Raw genomic sequence first — 21,861 nt, forward strand, 5'->3', positions numbered from 1 at the left:
GGAGACAAGATGGAGACAGTAGAACAAGATGTCACAGTAGGGCAAGATGGAGACAGTAGAAAAAGTTGCAGTAGGGCAAGATGGAGATAGTAGAGCAAGATGGAGACAGTTGGACAAAGTGGAGACAAGAGGACACGATGAGACAGTAGGGCAAGATGGATACTGATGGAGAGAGTAAAACTTATATTGGTGTTGCCTAATTTGCAGACCTTCAGTACAACTCCCTGTAGTCACTAAGAGTCACTCAGTGGCTGCTAGAGATTATCATTCATTCACAGATGAAGGACAAATAGTTGACACTCCTGCACAGACGTAAGTGACTTTCTTCAAGCTAACTGGTGTGTATTAGATATCATAGTGACGCCAGCCTTCTGCGGAAAACATGTGCCGCAGCTTGCACTCCATTTGCAGCATATCGGTACATTATCTGGTGATCGTACTTAGCTGGCACCTGCGAAAGTGCTTTGGGAGAAATCAAGGTAAATTTTGCCCTGTGTTGGTAATTAAATCCCTAATCCATGGTGTGGCTGTGATAGTTGCTGAGGTTGAAAAATTACCAAATTTAATCTTCCAAAACTTTTTTGCAGATGGATGATTCTCACCTCACAGGCCAGCACAATGTGATCCACTCAGAGCAAAGGGAACTGCCAAATGGCACATCAAGCCTTAATCCAATGGGCGCAGTTGTAGAACATCTGTCAGTCAGTGCATTTATCACTCGCCGACTCCTTGGGCCACATCTGGTTCTATTAAAGAGAATGACAGGCAGAGCACTGTGTTTGCAGAGATCAGGAGGATTACTTTAAAATGATATATGCAGATTGCCTGCTGGGATACACACACACTAGTAGAGACATTAGCAGGCCGTTCTCCCTCCCTGTAGTATGGAAGCACCCGCAGATCTGAAGGTCGGCTTGACAAAAGCCCAGAACAACAGTAATTGGATCTGAGGAAGCAGCAAATAGAACAACCTGCTCAGTATTTGGGGACGGTGCCTCTATATTTTCCACAGGCTCATGATTAACCTGTTGTTGCTACATAAATAAAGGACAAGGGGGGGGGGTTGCTGTTTCTAACTACAATCATATATATAGCTGTTGTTTGGGTGCTGAAATAACAGTCAATCTCTATTTTAGCAAATTTTTTTTACAGCAGTACTGCCATACTTTACGGCAGGGATATTAGATAGACTCAGAATCAGAACAAAAGTCACACAAGTCACATTGCAGGATCATAGTTTTTATAAGAAATAATAAGAAAGTCTGGGTTAGGCATCGCCAAACGAGCGTATCTCTACGTCTATGGCCACCTTTACAAAGCCTTTTTTTTTTAGATGGGGTCGATGACCCTGCTTTAAAATTTGGAAAGCATCAGGCAAATAATTAGAAAAACTATAAAAAAAAAAATAATGAAGATCAATTGAAAAGTTACTTAAAATTGGCCATTCTATAGCACACTAAAGGTCAACTTAATGGTGAACCAACCACCCCTTTAAAAGGAATTACAGTCCCTAATGCAAATGGCAATAGTTCTCAAAAGCGCCGTCCCTGCCAGCTGGGACAGCACCGAACTAGGGATGCACCGAATCCAGGATTCGGCCTTTTTCTGCAGGATTTGGATTCAGCCGAATCTTTCTGCCTGGCCAAACTGAATTTGCATATGCAAATTATGGGCGGGGAGGGAAATTGCATGACTTTTTGGTCACAAAACAAGGAAGTAAAAAAATGTTTCCCCTTCCCACCCCTAATTTGCATACAGCCCCTCTGGCATTTGCTAGAACCCACAGATTGCCAGTCCGGACCTGATGGTAGCCCTCCCTATCTACACTGCTGTGCCAAAATGAGCTTGACTATGAATTGGTTTGAATTGGTTTAATACTGTGACCTCCAGTTTAATGAGGGGCGGGGGTTAATGTCCATCATGGGTAATTAGGATCCACAGTTGGCATCGACAAAAAACAGGACAGACTCCTGAGAACCAGGTACCACAGGCAGCAGCCATGAAGCTATAATAATAACCAGGACAGGACGCCATGCTGAAACATTCATGAAGGCACCAGGTTATCAAGAAACCCAATATGGATGCCAGAAAATTACATAAAGGTTAACAAACAAGTCAATGAAGAGTGCACTTGCCTTAGGGGCTGACATTACACGACTCGGGTCACATAGAAACAGTTAGAGGTCAGCCAAACCACCCAAACCCCCTCTTCCCATGGCCAGTAATCATTTCTGCATGAGTGCATACACTAATGTACAACTAATTGTTATTCCACTTTATGGAATCAGCTGACAAGATGCTGTCACTCACCCATGTATAATGGCTGCAGGCAGGTACCTATAAATCCACCCATAGATTTAGTAAAGGATTCCCACCACAGGCACTAGCACGGGTCTTGGCGCTGAGTGCGGGTTAAACGGTCAGACACCGAGTGTCTCTGCTGCAAGGCGCCAGCTGCTGCTCAGAACTTGGGAGAAAAAGAACCAGGAAATTCTGACCTCACAGAAATATCTACTGAATTAGTCAACGTAAACAGAAATTGTGCCCGAAATTGCAAGGAACTGATGGGGGGGACAAACGGCCTGTGTGTATGAGGGTGGTACAGATAGGGTTGCCACCTTTTCAGAAAAGAAATACCGGCCTTCCTATATTCTTGCTGTTTTTCCTATTAATAACATTGGCATAAAGCAGGGGTGTCCAAACTTTTTGCAACGAGGGCCAGATCTGGTGAGGTGAAAATATGTGGGGGCCGACCATTCAGCCTGTCATTCTTTGAACCATTAACATAATTTAATAAAACTATATTTTGCCTCCTTAAACAGCTTGCCAGGAATCCTTAAACCTTGGCAGTCCGATATGGTAAAACTACAACTCTCAAAACGTCTGTCGTGCAATAGAGCAAGTTCTCTCTATTGAGCTAGGCTAAGATAGAACCGATATCTCCCCATTCTCGCAATCTAGAATAGCTTCCTGAGAAAATACCCCAATCACCAGCGATCCCGGCTCCCCGGTGTATTTCCCCGTCCCTATGTGCCGCCGGTCTATTCCAAGATACTAGTGCAAAACACCGACATGGCAACAGCTGTGCGAAGATCTGAAAGCGCTTTACGGAGTGCGACAAGAACCATAATACCTAAAATTCCGTAGTGATCGGAGCGGAACGTCACCACTGAGGCGGGAGTAATAGCCAGGGGCTGGGCTATGGAGACCTAAATTAACTAATTAGCTGAGGAATGCCGGCCCTTGTTTGATTGGATAATGGGGCCAAGGGACACGCATTAAGGAGTGTCCTACCCACCTCCCCTTCATCCAATACAGGGCCGAACATTATCTTCCGTGTTAATCTGCCTCTTCTAATCTACAGCCAGGTTTCATGTGCGGGCCATATTCTGTATATTTTTGCAATTTGCGCCGGGCCAATTAAAAATGGATCGCGGGCCGCATTTGGCCCGCGGGCCGTAGTTTGGACACCCCTGGCATAAAGCATAATTTTTACTGGCCAGGCCGATAAAACACCAGCCAGGTGGCAACCCTAGGTACAGAGAGAAAGGGGAACTGGTCATGGTCACTGGTACATGGTTGGATATTTCCCCAGGAAGTTAAAGGGTTACCAATAACACCAGGGTTTGGCATAAGGAATCCAGTAAATGAGAGTTAGTGTATGAACCAGAGGACCACGGGGGACACTTGTGCCAAGTAAAACTCTAGATTGCCCAGTGTCAGCAGTTCAGCTACATGTTACTGCCAGGCACACACAGGGAACAAGGTGGGTACTGTGGGCAAGGCAAGGGAGAGAGTGGAAAGCATCACACTTTTTCCAGTGCATTTAAGGTGCATAGCATCTGAGGACACTATAAATGTGTGCCCAATGGTACTGAATAAAATACACGTGGACATTTCTAAATACATCAAATGCATGGGGGGGGGGGTACAGAATCAGTCACCAGTCCAATGGCAACAATACAAGTAAAATTAAGGTCTGTGCCATGGTGTCATAGTGGGAGCGACCTAACTCACTGTCAGTGTGGCTACTGCTCTCTGCTTCCCCTTGTGGCACTGAGCCTGGCTTATGTGTGCCCGCCTGTGCCTATGCCAGCTGAGTGCATCAGCTTAACTCTTGCACATCTGGTAAGGTCACCAATCGAACAATACTGTCCTATCCCTCGGGTCAAAACAGGTTTTGCCAAAGACTAGAATGGCCCAGCTGGCATCCTGTCCATGCAATGGCACAATTACAGTGTTGGGCCCTCAGTTGCACTTGCAGCCTTCTATGTCAGAGGTGCCACGCTATCAGGGCAGCCATCAGGGGGGGACAGGGGGGAGAGTTGTAGGGGGGCCGAGGGTAAGGGGGGCCCCGGCCACACTTACCTGATTAGTCGGGCCCCCCATCTTTCTGAGAGCTCCTGACTTCGGGAAGGCATGGACGTTTAAGGGGCCCTGGCCACCAATTTTCTTACAATGTGTGTGTGGGGGGCCCCGGCCTCAAATTTTGGCCACCAATTTTTTTTTTCTCATGTGGGGTCCTAGCCACCAATATTTTTTATGGGGGGCCCTGGCCACAAATGTTTTTTTATGGAGGGCCCTGACCACCAATATCTTTTTATTTTTTTTAACATGTGGGAACCCTATCCACCAATATATTTTTTTTTTTTTTACTGTGTGGTGGGGAAGGCGGACCTGTAGGTGGGGCTTGCGGTGGGCGCAGCCCAGGGGGCCCAGGAAATTTTTCGTATGGGGCCCTGCGATTTATCATGGCGGTCCTGCATGCTATACCAGGGGCAGAGACACAGGGCAGATCCATAATGGTGCCAAGGAGGTGCCACACTGTTCCAGGGGCAGAGAGACAAGCCAGATCCCCAATGGTGCCAGGGAGGGGTGCCACATTATTCCAGGGGCAGAGACAGGGCAGATCCATAATGGTGCCAGGGAGGGGTGCCACACTATACCAGGGGCAGAGAGAGACAGGGCAGATCACACGATACAGGCAATGGTGGCAGGGGACAGGGTGCCAGACTATTACTGAAGCAGGAAGAGATCACACAGTATAGCGATGAGTAGGAGCCGGTACCAGCGGGAGGGGGTGAGTGCAGAGGAAGGCGCTGCCTCTTATCTCCCTCCTCCACCCCCTCCTCCCTGACTGGCGGGAACCTGTTCTACCCGGACTGTGCCAGAGTCTCCCGCGCGCTTGCGTGCCCCCGATCAGCGCCCGCGCATTAACCCCCAACGCTCCGCGCCTTCCGGTCATAGAAAGGTTAATGACCGAGACGTTGCACCTCTGAGCACCTGTCAGTGAATATACACACATAATATATACTCTGTACTGTCTAGTCTCATACACCTTGCGCTGTACTTCAGTAAATCATCCACAGTTCGGCCCTGTTGATACGATGCCCCTAATAACATTATATATAAGGTGCTGGGTGTGGAACCGTGAGTGTTGGTGCAATAAGTGATCAGTGTGTGAGTGGAGAGTGTGTGAGTGGGGAGTGGGGGAGGCATTGTGGTTACACAAGCTAGTGACAGGAGCACGACTGTTGTGTAACACCAAGAATTAGAACAAGAGTCACTATGGTGAGTTGTGAGCAGCCAGGAAATTTGCTTTTGCTAGGTGATTGTTAAAGGAGAACTAAACCCTTAAAATGAATATGGCTAAAAATGCCACATTTTATGTACTGAACTGATTGCACCAGCCCAGTGTCGGACTGGCCCACCGGGATACCAGGAAAACTCCCGGTGGGCCCAGGTGTCAGTGGGCCCTTGTGCTACTAAACATTTGACCAATTTCATGACCAAATAAAACAAAGAGGCTAAATAGATGGAATAATAGGTTATAGTATGTATAACTAAAGAGGCTAGGAGAATAGAGGTTGAGTGAGGAGAGGGAGAATAATAGTAATGAGAGTGGGCCCCTGGTCTAAATTTTCTTGGTGGGCCCCTGGTGTAAGGTTTTTGGGTGGGACCCTGGTGTCCCAGTCCGACACTGCACCAGCCTAAAGTTTCAGCTTCTCAATAGCAGCAATGATCCAGGACTTCAAACTTGTCACAGGGGGTCACCATCTTGGAAAGTGTCTGTGACACTCACATGCTCAGTGGGCTCTGAGCAGCTGCTGAGAAGCTAAGCTTAAAGGGGTTGTTCACCTTCCAAACCCTCAGTTGTTTTTAGATTGTTTCCCAGAAATAAAGATTTTTTCCAATTACTTTCCATTATTTATTTTTTACTGTTTTTCCAAAATCTAAGTGTAAAGCTGAATGTCCCTGTCTCTGGTGTTTGAGACTGGCAGCTCAGTAATTCAGGCGCAGACTCTAACCCATTACAATTTTGCAACATTTAGTTGATACATTTCTCAGCAGCATCGCTGGAATATTAGCAACTATTGTATCAATTCTAACAGCTGCCTGTAATGAAACCCAGAGATTCTGCTCAGCAGGGACAAAGATAAGAAATGTAACAACTAAATGTATCTGTTTAGAACAGTTTACAGGATCCCAGAGTTGCTTCAGAAGGTGAAAAATGACACTTTACACTTCAATATTAGAAAAACGGTCACATATAGAAAATAGAAACTCATTGGAAAAAGTAATTATTTCTGGTGAACTATCTGAAAACAACTAGTTGTTTGAAGGTAAACCACCCCTTTAAGGAATGTTGCAAATTAAGAAAAAATGAGGTTGGCCTGTAATATAAGCTGATGCTACAGGACTAATTATTAAATTTTGATGCTAATTGCACTGGTTTCTGTGCTGTCATGTAGTCATTATCTGTATTAATTACTAATCAGCCTTATAGTGTGACATTTATATTCTGTGTATTGTATATTTTGAGTCGATCCCTAAGCTCAGTAAGTGACAGCAGCACAGAACAGTGAATCAGCAGAAAAGAAGATGGGGAGCTAGTGGGGCATCTTTGGGGACATAAATCCTCCCTGCTAAAGGGCTGGGGTTGCCTTGGGCTTAAGGTTGCCACCTTTTCCAAGAAAAAAATACCTGCCTTCCTATATATTTATCTTTTTCCCTATTAATAACATTAGGATCAACCATCATTTTTACTAGCCAGGTAAAATACCAGCCAGGTGGCAACCCTACTTGGGCTGGTACCGGAGCCCAAAACATAATTTACATTTCTAGCTACTTCTTTAGTTAGGCTTTAGTTCTCCTTTCTTTAAAATTACTGAGCAGATCCAGTGGATGAGGAGACAGGTTACGGCAAACAGAGATACATTGTAGCAATTTCCAAAATTAGAGATGTCTTTAGGAGGCCAAGTAGAGATGATTTACCTTGGGTCTCAGACAGTGGAGCCCATAAAGCAGAGGTTGACTTACAAAAGAGTAGGCAATAGTTGGTATAGTAGAGCAAGGTGTAAAGTATAGGGCATGGTGGACACAATACAGTAAGAAAAAATTAGAAGAACAGGGAAGAGAACAGAACTAGGCCAAATGGAATGGGTGCCCAATTCCCCTATTCCTGGCACTCTAGGCTCATTACTAGTCTGCTGGTCACTCCACTGTGCCTAGGGTTCTAGCTTACCCCTAGTGCAGGCCCTTGTGGAGACAATAAGACAGTATGGAGACAGTAGGACAAGATGGAGACAGTGGGACAAGAATGTGAACATTACCTTTTTACAGAATACAGATCCCAGCAGTCACAGCTGAGTACTAAAAGGCCATAGCTTGGCTGGTACCGTAACACTCCCATACTACTTGACAGCTCCGGACTGAGAAATAAAATAGACCCTGCCATTTAAGGTACACAGAGGCCCAATCAGCCCAAACAGCCCCCACCAGCCCACTAAATAGTGACTTTCTATGGTACCTTATAGCCAGAACCCACAGATTGCCAGTCCGGGCCTGCTACTTGAGCTGTCACCTGACCATCTAAGACAGTGATCCCCAACCAGCGGCTCGTGCGAGTAACATGTTGCTCTCCAACCCCTTGGAAGTTGCTCCCAGTGGCCTCAAAGCAGGTGATTATTTTTGAATTCCAGGCTTGGAAGGAAGTTTTAGTTGCATAAAAACCAGGTGTACTGCCAAGCAGATCCTCCTGTAGTCTGCTAGTCCACATAGGGGCTACCATCAGTTAATTACAGCTATATTTGGAAACCCCAGGAACTTTTCGCATGCTTATGTTGCTCTCCAACTTGTTTTTACATTTGAATGTGGCTCACTGGTTAAAAACGTTGCGAACCCCTGATCTAAGAAAATAAATTGGTACCGGCAGTAAAAGTGATTCAAACAGGTGGCAAGCCCCTTGTGTGTTTATTAGTCACAACGTTTGGGGACTTCCCCCTTTGTCAGGTGAACGCCCCCGAAACGTTGTGACGTAATAAACACACAAGGGGCTTGCCACCTGTTTGAATCGCTTTTACTGGCGGTACCTATTTTTTTTTCTTGTAGCCACTTTGGAAGTGCCGTCTCCCTAAAGATCTGTGCACCAGGCGGGACAATTTATTGAGGGGCACCGGTGTGCACGTGTATCTGTTCTATCTGACCATCTAATTCAGGGCAGAGTGAGTGAACATTGTCTCTGTATGTTACAGCACAGGGTATAGCAGCTGTCAGACAGATGTGAGCACACTGTCAGCCCAATCCACCCACAAGTAGCAGCCCAGGGGTACAGTGGTGTAGAGATGGAGCAATGCACTGCCTGCAGTGACACCCTGTACCCAGCAGATGGAGTCCCGGTCACCTCACATGCCCTATAAAGTCAAAATCAATTCCCAGCACCTTGTTCCTTGCGTGTGAACACCACACTGTGTTTTCCTTGTCAAACTAACTAGTCCTTTGCCTGGTCTTCCCCAATAATAACCCCTGCTGCCAGACCTAGGCACCAGTTACTGAAGATCCAATAACCCAATAATATCCTGTATTTCTGGTGACACCACACTCCTGTCAGACCCTGACCCCTGCAATAGTGAGGATACCCCCCTAATACTTTCCTGCGGTAACATAAGGGATCCTGCAATATCCTATTGGGGATCCCACAGCCCAGTAATGCTCTGGTGTCAGATCCAGGTCTCTAAAACAGTGTAGATCCCACACTCCAATAATGTTTAACGAACAGATCTGGATCTCTAGAGGAGAAGGTCCCGCACCCCAATAAAGTCCTTCTGCCAGATCTATGCCAATAGGAAATTGGGGATCCCACAACCCAAAAATGTCCCTCTGTCAGATTCAGGTCCCTGCACTAATGAGGTGATTATGGGCCCCTGTGGCCCCCGTTCATTTCCCAGCAGCAGAGCAGCGAGAGGCAAACATACTGCCGCCGGCAGAGAAAGGGTTAAGAGAATCCCAGCCCTATGCGCATGCCCGTCGTTCTCAGGCGCGCTCCCGCGGCCCCAGACCGGCTAAAGCCGGTATATATACGGAGAAGAGCTGAGAATCCAGCCCGGCATGGACAGAAGCTGAGCGCCTGTTTAAGCGCCATTTAAAGGGGCGCCCGGGGCAGCACTTGGGCTGGTGGGATATGCTGCCTGGCACCGCGTAAGCCCAGTCCGATGTGGCACTCACAGTAAGTAGCAACCCACCTGATAACCGCTATTCCTGCATTCAGCCATAGCACCCTGTATCCCCGGCTATAGCCCGATCAGACACTCACAGTGAGTGCCACCTTATTACCCCTACCCCTGGCACCCGGGCACTGCACCCACTACCCCTGGTACATCCTGAGCTTACTCAGTAGAATCCCACATTATACTGTGCTCCCACTAGTCTGATCTCACACTCACAATAATAAGTAGGATCTGACCTTACACCCCTATTCCTGGCATCTGGGCACTGCACCCACTACTCCTGGAACAGCTTCATTTCACACAGTGAGTAAGATTCCATATATAATAAGAGCATATATATATAGCTACTCCTCTTATTGTAACACACAACCCAAACCATGGTAATTAAGCATGGCAATTGTATGTGTGTTACTGTGTATGTAGAGAAGTTGTGTGTATGCACTAGTGAGAATATAAGTGTTAACTGAATGCGAGACTCACAATCTGAATGTGTGACAGTGAGTGTGTGACAAGCTGTGTGTAACAGTGTGCATATGGGTGAGAACACACAAAGGTTTATACTTCAGGAAGACACCATAGTGTCATTGAGGAGATTGCTGCCTGTACTTGAGTGCCAGTGACATATTGCACTGCTGGTAGGTGGTGGGGCGTTTAACTCCTTGCCTGCCAGACCAGAAGAGTGTGTGTGTGTGTGTGTGTGGCAATGTTTGAGATGTATGATAAAATGTACCGCATAGGTATGATGTAACCTCACGCTGCACAACTTCCCAACTTCAGTGGGAAAAGCAGGAAATAATCTGTAGTGTTACTCCCCCAATTGAATCTGTAGTGTGTGTGACCCCCAACATAATCCATAGTGTCTAGCCCCAACATAAAATCAAATGTGTAACCCTCCCCCAACATAATCTGGAATGTATGACCCCAATATAATCACACCCCATCCCATCAACTTTCACGTGTGTTCCACTGTTTCTAGTGGGACAGAGAAGTAAGAGAACCCCTAGGCAGAATGGACCCCCCCCCCCAAAAAAAAACAACTTGGCGTCTCCCAGTTCAAAGTGCATGGCCGGCAGACTGGAAACTGAGTGGTTTCTGTGAATGTAAGGGCAGAGCTTCCCATAACAGATGTCTCTGTGACCTACGTGGTGTGTCAGGGCTACACATACTTCCCTGGCGCTGGAACAGGCCGGAGCCCACAAGACTCATTCTGCCCCGTCATCCTCTGCTCCCTGCGCTGGGGTTATCAGCTGCCACCTGCTTGTGAAAGTGTGGAAACACTCTGTATATGTGTGTCTGTATTCATGTGCACTTGTGTGTGTGCAAGGGCTCTTACACACGGCCGTTTTTGCCTGGGCTCCCCTGCGTTGCGCTTTCTTCCGTTCAGCCACAGGGGAGCGCAGGAGAAGACGCAGTCAATTAATTTGAAGGGGGCTGTACTCACACAGACGCATGTATGCACCAAACGCAGGTTGGGACACAGCATGTTGCATTTCACCTGTGTTCGGTGCTTACATGCATCTGTGTGAGTACAGCCCCCTTCAAATTAATTGACTGTGTCTACTCCTGCGCTCCCCTGTGGCTGAACAGTAGAAAGCGCAGGGGAGCGCAGGCAAAAACGGCCGTGTGTAAGAGCCCTAAAAGTTTATTTATGTGTGTGTGTGTGTGTGTGTGTGTGTGTGTGTGTGTGTGCAAAACCTGGTGTGAGTGTGCTTGTTTAACTCTTTCCAGCTTTCAAATGGGGGTCACTGGCGCCATCTAAAAAAAACAAAGGCTCTGTAAAGGTACACATTTATGGTTATTGCTCTTTTGTATTACTCCTATTTCTAGCCAGGCCCTCTGCTATTCATATTCCAGTCTCTTCTTCAAATCACTGTATGGTTGCTAAGGTAATCTGGACCCTAGCAACCAGATTGCTGAAATTGCAAACTGGAGAGCTGCTGAATAAAAATCTCTTTGCTAGTGTTGTGTCTTATACGTGTCTAAACGCGCAGGCACTCATTCTTTTTGTGGGCGGTTCCGAAGAGTTCCATGTGTTTATATGGAGAGGGCACGAATGACTCCGATGGGCCCCTCACTCTCTCTCTCAGTGCCGGAGGGGCCAATCCATCATTAAGAAACTTTCCAGCTATTGCTGCACATGATCGTCTGCCCCCACATTTCCCATGAATGGCCTCTGGGGGATGGGGCCTCCACGTGTATTCACAAGATAGTCTTCCGTAAGGTTGCAGGGACCACAGGGGTTATGCTGCCACTGCATTTATAGAAAAATCCCTTTCTGTGCAATACCACCCCACCTACCCTGAATAACAGCTCCAGCCCTTAGGCTTAATACCTTATATAATGCATCTCCTTCTCCTCTATACTCATTTACTGCCCCCCAACTGAGGCAAAAACCAGATCTGAGCCTCAGAACGTGTTCTCTCAATTGCCATTTTGAGAAACGCCACATGCACTGCTGCTCTGACTCTCCATTTTTAATATTGCTTGAGAAAAGTCACAGTAAAATCGGGTTTGCTTGTTCTGCATATTCTCCCACTAAATTAGTCCATGGTTTCTCCAGGCAGCAGTGCTATAAATATAAATACCCATTTCATTTTGTACCAGAAAGGGAGCAGAATAAGGCACGAGTACTGTGAAATACACTCCACAATACAACGGAAGTGGAGACAGTCACATGAGTACCAGGAAATACACTCCACAATACAAAGGAAGTAGAGACAAGCCACAAATACACTATGCAACCGGGTGGGGAGAAAGGTGTGTGGTGGGGACAGTGCATCATTTGCACTTGCACCACAAAGAAAACAGTCAGAGATGGTGAGGGGGCTCGGAGGTCTCCAATAAAACCATTCAGTTCCCAGCTGGATCACAGTGCCCTATTCTGATATTCTAATTTGCCCTATTCTAGTGAGTTATAAAGTGTGATATGAGTGAGAAGTAACAACTGGCTGAAGGTAAGATTCAGGGTGTTATTATGCAGAGTCCCTTAGTAGGATATTCCCATGGAACACTCTGCTAACTGACATCTGTCATGGGGTCCTTCCCCACAACTCTCCCTAACTATGTAACTAAAGGGGAAGTTAACTGTACAATTTACAATATGTGTGACCCCTGTCTATGGCCCTTGGAATGTAAACTGTTACCCTGTTGCTTGGTAGAGCTTATTGCCAGGTGCTGCCATGCTGCTTTATATAAACATAATAATCTGCTGAAAGCCAGTGTTTATCTGAGAGTCCTTTGCAGTTGCTTGCCCTTTAATCCCAGCTCAGGAAACAGTCAGTCTTTTAAGAAGGGCCTAATCAAATTTGAGATTATTATTGGCATAGAATGAATCTTGCCCAAGATTGTGCCTTGATCTGATGTTCTTCTGTCTGTCTCTGCCCCCAGGCTAAAGATGAGAGCCATGGAGGGATGCAATAGAGCCAACGTTTATACCAAAGTGCCTGATGGGGGCTGGGGTTGGGCCGTGGCTGGTGCCTTCTTCTTCGTGGAAGTATTTACCTACGGTGTCATCAAGTCCTTTGGGGTCTTCTTCAATGAGCTGATGGGCCACTTTGATGAGAGCAACAGCCGAATATCGTGGATTATCTCAATATGTGTCTTTGTAATGACATTTACTGGTAAGTCACATGACATCACCCCCTGTCCTCACATGTGGCTCCCCCTTTTATCTGTCGCGACATTAGTCATTCACTTTTCTCTAATTAAAAAGTTCAATTTAAAATGAGTGTGTTGCAGAAGGAACTCCTCCTCTAAGCTTTGTGATTGGTTTAATATAGTTTTTGTTTCAGATGGAGAAAGTAGGGCGCAGTGGAGGCAGGGCGAGATGCAGACAGTAGGACAAGGGGAAGAAAAGCAGAGGAAGTCTGGAGGGCAAGAGGATGACAGAAGAGCGAGATGGGGACAGGAGAGTGAGATTTAGACGGGAGAAAAGATGGAGACAGGAGGGCAAGATGGTGATGATAGCACAGGATGGAGAGAATGAGGCAAGATCAGTTTTGTCCAACCTGCAGCCATTGTTGGAATACAACGCCAGGCCCGGACTGGCAATCTGTGAGTTCTGGCAAATGCCAGAGGGACTGCTGTAAGATGCCACATGCACGTGTCCATGGAACTCACCGTCTCTTTAAGACCCCAGTCCATGCCGACAATCAGAGGGCCTAATCAAATTTGAGAGAATAACATACTGTTTCATATTTTCTATGCTCTCTGGGATTCTCTAACAGTCTTCATTGTCGTTTAGCTCCCTTGTCCACCGTTCTGAGCAACCGCTTTGGGCACCGGCCAGTGGTTATGGTCGGAGGGATCCTCATCAGCACAGGCATGATAGTAGCTTCATTCGCACGCAGTGTTGTGGAGATGTACGTCACCATCGGATTAATATCAGGTAAATTGGGGAAAATGAAAATTTTGATTCTGATGGACAAAGGAGGGTAAAAATTGTTCAGTAGCAGTCACGCTCATTCCTGCCCACACTGAACGACACATAGGTTTAACCAGAGGAATGTTGCTAGAGGTGGCCATACATTGAAAGATCTGCTCATTAGAAGACCACATACAGGTTGTGGGGAGCAAGGACTGCATCAACAAGCTGACACGGCCATTAGATTTTTAACCTTTTTCGCTGCCAGACATTTTGGCTGATATGGTACTTTTATTGCCAGACAATTTTTGAACATTTTGTACTCTTTCACTTTAAGGGCCTTTTCTGGGGGGTCTTTTAGTTTACCCAGGAAAACAATATATTGTTTTTTTCAGGACAACCTGAGCTTTCTAAATATGAATTTTGGTGCAATTCCACTTCTGTAAAAAAACATAGGCTTCTAAGTGTCTGGTAAAATGAAAAAAACCATGTTTCATGTAGTACAATCACATATATCGGAAACATAATTTAATGTACAAGAACACAGCTGATTTGGAAAGGTCTATGTCTCCTAAACGCGGCAATACCAAATATATATATATAGTTTTATGGAGATTTCTCACTTGTATAGATCAAAATCTCCAAGTAGTACACTACCAAATTTCCAAAGCACCGCTCCCCAGAACGGCATTCTTCTGATTTCAAGGCCAAACATTCCACTAGCAGTAGGTTTACCCTAGAAAACTACCCATTATTAGAAAGAACAGATTCTGGAGAATCAAAAATGGGTAAATATATCTATGTATGCCAAACTACCAAGTTGCAATTCTTTCCTGAAGTTATAATTTTTTATAGAATTTTTTGAAAAATGACCTCAAAGCTTCCAATCTACAGCATCATATCTCCCACACATCATTAGGTACCAATGTGAAACACCCTAAATATGATCACCAGGAGTCCACTGAACAGTTTGATGCCTAATATGTATAGGTTTACCTAAGCACTTGGCATATAGGGACCCTAAAAGGAAGACCCCCATATGGTCATGGTCAGTCATTTCAGGTACTGCAAAATCAACACATTTACATAATTTTGGGGTGGGCAAAGGTAGAAAAAAGTACGTTCACCCCAGAAAACCATATATTTTCAGAAAGTACACAGTCCCCGAATCCAAATTGGGTATGTGTGTCTTTCTACGCCGCAAACCTTTCCTAAATTTGTCAATTTTGGTGACATTTCCAAAAATCCCATCAAAACTTCCACCCTGCAGCATCTTATTTCCAACATACAATTAGGTATCAACATAAAGCATCCCAAATATGAAAGCTGGGGATCCTCTGAACAGTTTGATGCCCAATGTTCAAAGGTTGATCGAAGTACATGGCACGTAAAGACCCCAGAATCTACCTAGTGTATACTTATTTGATGGCTTACATTTACACTAATTTATAAACACTGCAAGTTTAATGTGGGATAAAAGGTACAAAAAAAGACTACCATACTGCAAAAACACTGTTCTAAAAGCACAAAGACCCCCCAAAACCATACATCCTTGGAAAGTACACATTCTGACAAATCCAAAATGGTTAATTATGTCTTTCTACTACAAACTACCATACTGCAAAGCTACACTAAATGTAGGAGTTTTTATGACATTTCTAAAAATCGCCTAAAAATATTGCAGTTGGTCGCATTTATCTCACCCAATTTCTTACATACAATTGGAAAAGACCCTACATATTGACGCCAAGGGTCTACTTAACAGGGTGGGAGAGCACCGGAGCCCTCTACTGAAGCCGCAGATGCAGAGAGGAGCCCTTTACAGCCAAGAACATAGGTACTACGTGCTTGGCAGTTAGGGCTTTTCCCTGCAAGAACATAATACCTACGTTCTTGGCAGGTAAAAGGTTAAACCTCTCCGACCTATATCTTGGTGATTTTCGGTGCTGAATAAAATCTGCTTGTGTATGGCGACTTTTAGTCAGCCTCCTGAGCTGGTGCTGCCTCTGGTTGGTTATATACAGCTTCCTGATGCCTAATCATTTCTCACCACACAGGTCTGGGCTACTGTCTGACTTTCCTTCCTACTGTCACCATCCTGTCTCAGTATTTTGAGAAACGCCGCTCATTGGTTACGGCAGTAGCATCCACTGGAGAATGTTTCGCTGTGTTTGCCTTTGCCCCAGGTGAGTCGCTTACTGTTGGACTATACTCCAGAATGATTTGCTACAAAATGGCTGCTATTGTAAACTCCCACAAATCTTTCCAAATCCTTTATTATGGCCATGTTCATGCTATAAACGTGGCTGTAGTGGCTTCTTTAGTAACAACCAGGATGAGTCGTTATTGACCATACAACCTCTTTGTTCTGATTGTAGCCATCACCGCATTGAACAACCTGATTGGCTGGAGATACTGTTTACTGACAGTGGGTGCCCTACAGCTGAACATTGTTGTATGTGGTTCCCTCCTTCGACCCATTGTCATCAAACCCCCAGATGTATCTAAATCACCCGCGAAACCCGAGAACCTAGAGACTACCTATATGCTTGAAAATGAGCAGACGCTCACCTCTGTAGACTCCATTGATTCTGGAGTTGAAGTATCTACCTCACCTAAGAACGTACCAGCAAGCATGAAGCCTGAGAAGAGCCCGGAAACACTGAGCGAGAGGAAGGAGATGGTGGAACATCCAGAACCAGAGATAAAGGCCCCGCCCCTTCTGGACTTCTCAGTATTAAAGAATCCCAGTTTCATATGTTATGCACTTTTTGGGCTCTTTGCCACTCTTGGGTTTTTTGCACCGTCGCTTTATATCATTCCCCTAAGCTTGAGTCTGGGCATTAACAAGGACCTCTCGGCCTACATGCTGTCAGCTATGGCCATTTCCGAGGTATTTGGGCGGATCAGCGCAGGGTGGATACTAAACAAGAAACCCATGCGGAAAATTTATATTGAGCTGGTGTTCGTGGTGCTGCTGTGTGTGGCGCTCATTGCCTTCCCCTTTGCCTACAACTTCAGTGGCCTCATCGCTTGTAGCGTCTTCTTTGGATGTATGTTGGGGACAGTGACTGGAACGCACATCCCACTGGTGGCTGAAGATGATATTGTTGGGATTGAGAAGATGTCATCGGGAGTGGGTGTATATGTATTTATCCAGAGCATCGCTGGGTTGGCTGGACCCCCACTAGGAGGTAATTATTAATAATCATATGTTTTAGTTTTCCTTTCCCTATCAAGCAGTTATTTATCACCTACTGTAAGGCTACTGTAACCCCCAGCAAGGCAATAATCTAATAAATCATACAGCTATATTCTGCCCTCCTACTGTAAGGCTTTTGTAATCCCAGGAATGGATTTCATGTTAAGGTGCACAGAGGCCTTGCCACAAATCTGGGCCTGTGTAACCCCCACATGACATTACTCTCATAGATCATACAGTTATCTACTACCCACTCACTGTAACGATATTTTAACCCCCAGCAGAGCATTTCTCTCAGACATTGTGCAATAACCAGCACAAAGGAAAGCTGCTTCTGTCCTCCTACTGTAGGGCTACAGTGAATCCCAGCATAGGTGCGAGTGATTACACAAAGCAGCAACTGATCCATAGAAGCTTTTCCTTTGCACTAAAACAAGGACAAATTACTCCTTTTTAGAAGATATCTTTAATGAGATCCCAAATTGATGCTCCGCTTTCTTTGTAACCTGATTCCAAACAATCACAGGAAATCTGTTGATTTGTAACCGATAAACAGGATTCCTCCTCCTCTCCCAAGTACAAGACTTTGACAAGGAGTCCATTTTTCTGATCATACTAAATACAGAAAGCCCTGATAAAACGCCCCCGACGCTGTGCAATTTGGTAGAATTATCCATCAACCTGCCTGCATAGTGCCTGGAAGCAGTTACAGTTATTCAGCTCTCCTGGCTATGCAATCCGGGATTTTACACGAATACATATTTTCTTCTCTTTCAGGGGTGCTGGTTGACTGGACAAAAAACTACGGGTCAGCATTTTACTCCTGTGCAGCGGGGATGGCTCTGGGTGCCCTGTTCTTAGCATTGGTGAGACCATGCAAGAGAGGACTGTGCAAGAAGAAGCCGGCGGCTGGGCAGCATAACATTTGCCAGGATGTGAAGGAGCTGCCAGTGGATTTTCTTGAAATGGACTTGGGCAGGGTTGAGGGTCTCAGCAAAAGCTGTCAGAGCCTAAACCAATCCCCCTTAAATGCAATTCTATGAGCCAACATCTCCACACAGGTTCTCACTTCCACATGAACTGGTCCTAGGACTGTTTTGCTGCCACTTAAGCTGATACTTGAATCCACATTTGATTCCTGCTCTTGAGCTCTCTCTTTCTCATAGTTGTGTAGTGGGTGATTTAGAAGATAATTGCCCAGTTCCCATTTTTGTCTTCTCTGCCCCCCACTGCCCGATCATGGGAAAGTAAAGAGCCGGGAGCAGTAAGAACAGAGAATTAGAGCTATGATCAGAAGTAAGTACTCTGGGGAAAGATTGCATTGATTTAACCAGGGGGTGGTTCTGGTTTGACCATGGGAAAGAGAGCAACCCAGCATCAGGAACCACAGAGAATTCCTGATTCTTGGGTAAGAACTGAGGGATGTGATTCACTTATTCATGGGAAGGTTCTTAGTGGGGTAAATGCAAATGGGCCCAAGTTTTATTGCAAATGGACTTTGAATCAGAGGTTAAACCAAACATAAAAAGGGAAAGCAAATGAAAAAATGTGAAAGAATATCAGAGATTATTGGGCAACAATATTTTTTCTTTTAGGGTAGTTAGGGTATTTGTACCCAAAGAAATAGTTTGAAAACGATCATGCAGGGTATTTATTTATCTACCACGTTCTCTTGACGTTACATGCAGTGTTGTATGAACTTGAACACACATATAACGGTAAAACAACTGGCATGCTTACTAAATGGCTGGATCTGTGCTCTGCAGCCTGGAATGCTGAGCAAGCAAGTTGCATGTAATTGCACTGCTGCCTCCCCCCCCATGGCTCCAAAACCCTACACTAAATAGTTATGGCTGCATTACGGAAACTCCAGCGCTCCTCTGTACCACTGCGCACGTCATTAAATAAGATACACTGAAAATATATTTTTCGAGAAAAATAGAAAACATTTTTTTTTTTGTTAATGCAAAAACCAAATATTTATTTAATGATTTTAGTGTAAAAGCTGCTGCTGACAGATTAGGTTTCTAATACAATGATGTAAACAGGTCTGTTTTACATTTCTGTAGGAATGTTGCAAATTTCCTATAGTGCCTCAGGACTTTCTATATTTTGTTTTGTATTTAAATCCAAAAACCAGTTGTATTGACAGATGTAAATGTAAATGCATTTGGGACATCATTTGCCTTGGAATAAAACACAGCAAATCTGTTTTTGTTCTTAAAGGGATTATTGCCATAAGAGTAGAAAGGGTTGACTTGAAATTTTCAATCTGTATTGTCATGTAAAGTTGTGTCTTTTTGATATGTATTGTCTGCAGGAGAGAGTTTGTTTCCTGGTAATTATGTGACAGTCGTAAGGTCCTTTCTGGCACAAAAGCAGCAGTCCGGCCTTGCTTTATGGCAAGGATTCTAGGCATACACACAGAATAACAGCCAAAGACTTATAAGACAAAGGCATGATTAATTACCCCTTTCCCACCCAAGCCCAATGGTTGAAGTGTTTCAAAAAATATGAAGGGATGTCCAGCGGTTTGCCTAATTATTTTAGCCACACCCACTTGCAAGACCACCATGGCCATACCCACCTTTTTAAAGGAGACATACAGTATAGGTAAAAGTAAAAAAAAAACAATAATCTTGTAGGTGATAGTGGCTAATATATAATGGGGTTTTACTCTAGGCTAAATATTAACATTATTCCAAAAAAAATATAGATCTGATATGGCCCCTGTCAGTGTTTCAAATAAGTGGTGGGTGTGTCCTAACAGTCCCTGCCTGAAGCATAGTAGGAGGGCAGGCTTCAGTTCCCTATCAGGTCAGTCTAGTTGCTGATTGGTTCCTGTCCTTCAGTGCTAAGTGCCGCTGGCTCCCCTGCACAACCTGCGAAAGAAGGCAGCAGCATGTGCAACAGCTGGGCGGGACTAGTAGGATTTTGGGGGAATTTTTCAATACATCAGCCTAAAACACATTCTTTAAAACATTGTGGTTCTAACATAAGCCACTCCTACTTCTGAATCCACAACTGACTCACTAGACACAATTTCATAGATTCTTTCTGTTATCAGTGTAAAAAAACACCGTTGATACCAGGAACAAACGTCGCAATGGCACCCCCAACATTAAAAAGCTTGCTGACTCCCAACAACTCTCAGCACATAACTGTTTTGAGACTCCCTATGGCACAGTGGCCCCAGCTTTAAACGGCTCAGTAACAGAAACTCCCCGCATTAAACAGCTTTGTGACTGCCTCTGACAAAGTGGCTCTAGCATTTTATAACACAGTGGCCCCAGCTTTAAAAGAATGTTTGTTGTATAAAAATAAAAACTGGATAAATAGATGGCTATGCAAAGTAAAACGTTTTTTTTTTAATATAGTTTAGTTTAATATAGTATAGTCAAAAAAGGTCATCTATAAAGGCTGGTGTGACTGGATGTCTAATATAACAGACAGAACACTACTCTCTTGGTTCCCACTGATTGGTTACCAAGCAATAACCAATCAGTGACCCTTAGGGCAAAGACACACGCTCAGATTCGGGGAGATTTAGTCGCCTGGGGGGCGACTAATCTCCCCGAACTGCCTCCCGCCTGCTAGAATGTAAATCGGCGGCGGGATGGCACTCGGAGCTCTTTGTTTTCTGAAGTAGCCTAAAGTTTCCTCGTGAAGCGACTTCGGAAAACAAAGCACTCCGATTGCCATCCCGCCGCCGATTTACATTCTAGTGCAAGGCATTTGGGGAGATTAGTCGCCCCGAAGAAGAGGGGATTGTCGCTGGGCGACTAATCTCCCAGAATCTGAGCATGTGTCTCTGCCCTTACAGTCGCTGACTAACCAAGAGTTAGAAAAGTTCTGTTCTGTTCGACATCCACTCACTCCAGTCTTTATAGATTACATTTTTGGCTAACTAACTATATTGAAAACATTTTTTATTTTGCACAGCCTATCTATTTACACAGTTTTTATTTTTAAACTGAACTGTTCCTTTAACTCACAGAGACTCTGTAATTTCCTCTGACACAGTGGCCCCAGCATTTCAAGACACAATGACATCTGCTGAAACAGCGACCCCACCATTTCATTACACAGTGGCCTCAGTATGCCCCAAAAATCCCAGCATTTCAGGACGTATTGGCCCAAATATATAATGACACAGTGATAGGGTTGCCACCTTTGCCGGTGGCGAAATCGAACAAAGGGTGTGGGGCAGATAACATTGGGGGAGAGGCGGGCACAATGATGTCAGTGGAGTTATGATGCCAGGGAGGGGTTATTGCATGACTTAGACATAACTGGCTGCCTAGTTTTGAACCGGACAGAATTTTTGAATGTACAGCCCTTTGAAAAACTAAGATGTCTAATTCAAAACCACACTGGTAGCAACACTATTTCTCTCTAAATTCTGCCTGATGGATATACCCAATCTTTAATTACAGGTATGAGATCTGTTATACAGAAATCAGTTGTCCAGAAAGCTCAAATAGAGCAATGCTAATTTAGAAAATGTATTTTTTATTTTTGATTGATTTGCTTTTTTTGTTTGTTTCTGTAATAATACGAAATTAACAACACTTGATAATAACTAATGCATGATGAGGTGAGTTTTTATCTATCGGCTAGATTATTGTTCGGGTTTCACAAAGCCAAAAACTGAACAGAAAGATGAGACCCGAACAGGCCTTAGAAAAAACAAACTATTCGGGTCAAAACCAAACAGGTGGCAACCCTACACTGTGACTGCAGCAATATATATAAACAGAGTTCCCCCAGCATTTCATTACACAGTTACT

The 21,861-nt window shown here is 44.8% G+C and overlaps 2 protein-coding genes across 4 annotated transcripts in view; one reads left to right on the forward strand and one right to left on the reverse strand.

Moving 5' to 3' along the window:
- Positions 1-21,861, reverse strand: part of LOC108701202 (arylsulfatase G) — a 39,856-nt gene that overhangs the window by 17,488 nt on the left and 507 nt on the right. For 2 of the 3 annotated variants that reach the window (XM_018235506.2, XM_041576803.1), the window contains exon 2: positions 603-746. The exons of the other annotated variant lie outside the window; for it this stretch is intronic. The gene's annotated coding sequence lies outside the window, so the exon portion shown is untranslated. The remainder of the gene's footprint in view (positions 1-602; positions 747-21,861) is intronic. 3 annotated transcript variants of the gene reach the window in all.
- Positions 9,380-19,282, forward strand: slc16a6.L (solute carrier family 16 member 6 L homeolog; the record flags this gene model as incomplete). Its single annotated transcript, NM_001086838.1, is given in 6 exon segments — positions 9,380-9,505; positions 12,894-13,126; positions 13,750-13,893; positions 15,927-16,055; positions 16,248-17,063; positions 17,849-19,282. Coding segments are annotated over 6 exon segments (1,602 nt in total). The 3' UTR covers positions 18,115-19,282.

Source organism: Xenopus laevis, chromosome 9_10L (assembly GCF_017654675.1).
Source record: "Xenopus laevis strain J_2021 chromosome 9_10L, Xenopus_laevis_v10.1, whole genome shotgun sequence".
Lineage (NCBI taxonomy): Eukaryota > Metazoa > Chordata > Amphibia > Anura > Pipidae > Xenopus > Xenopus laevis.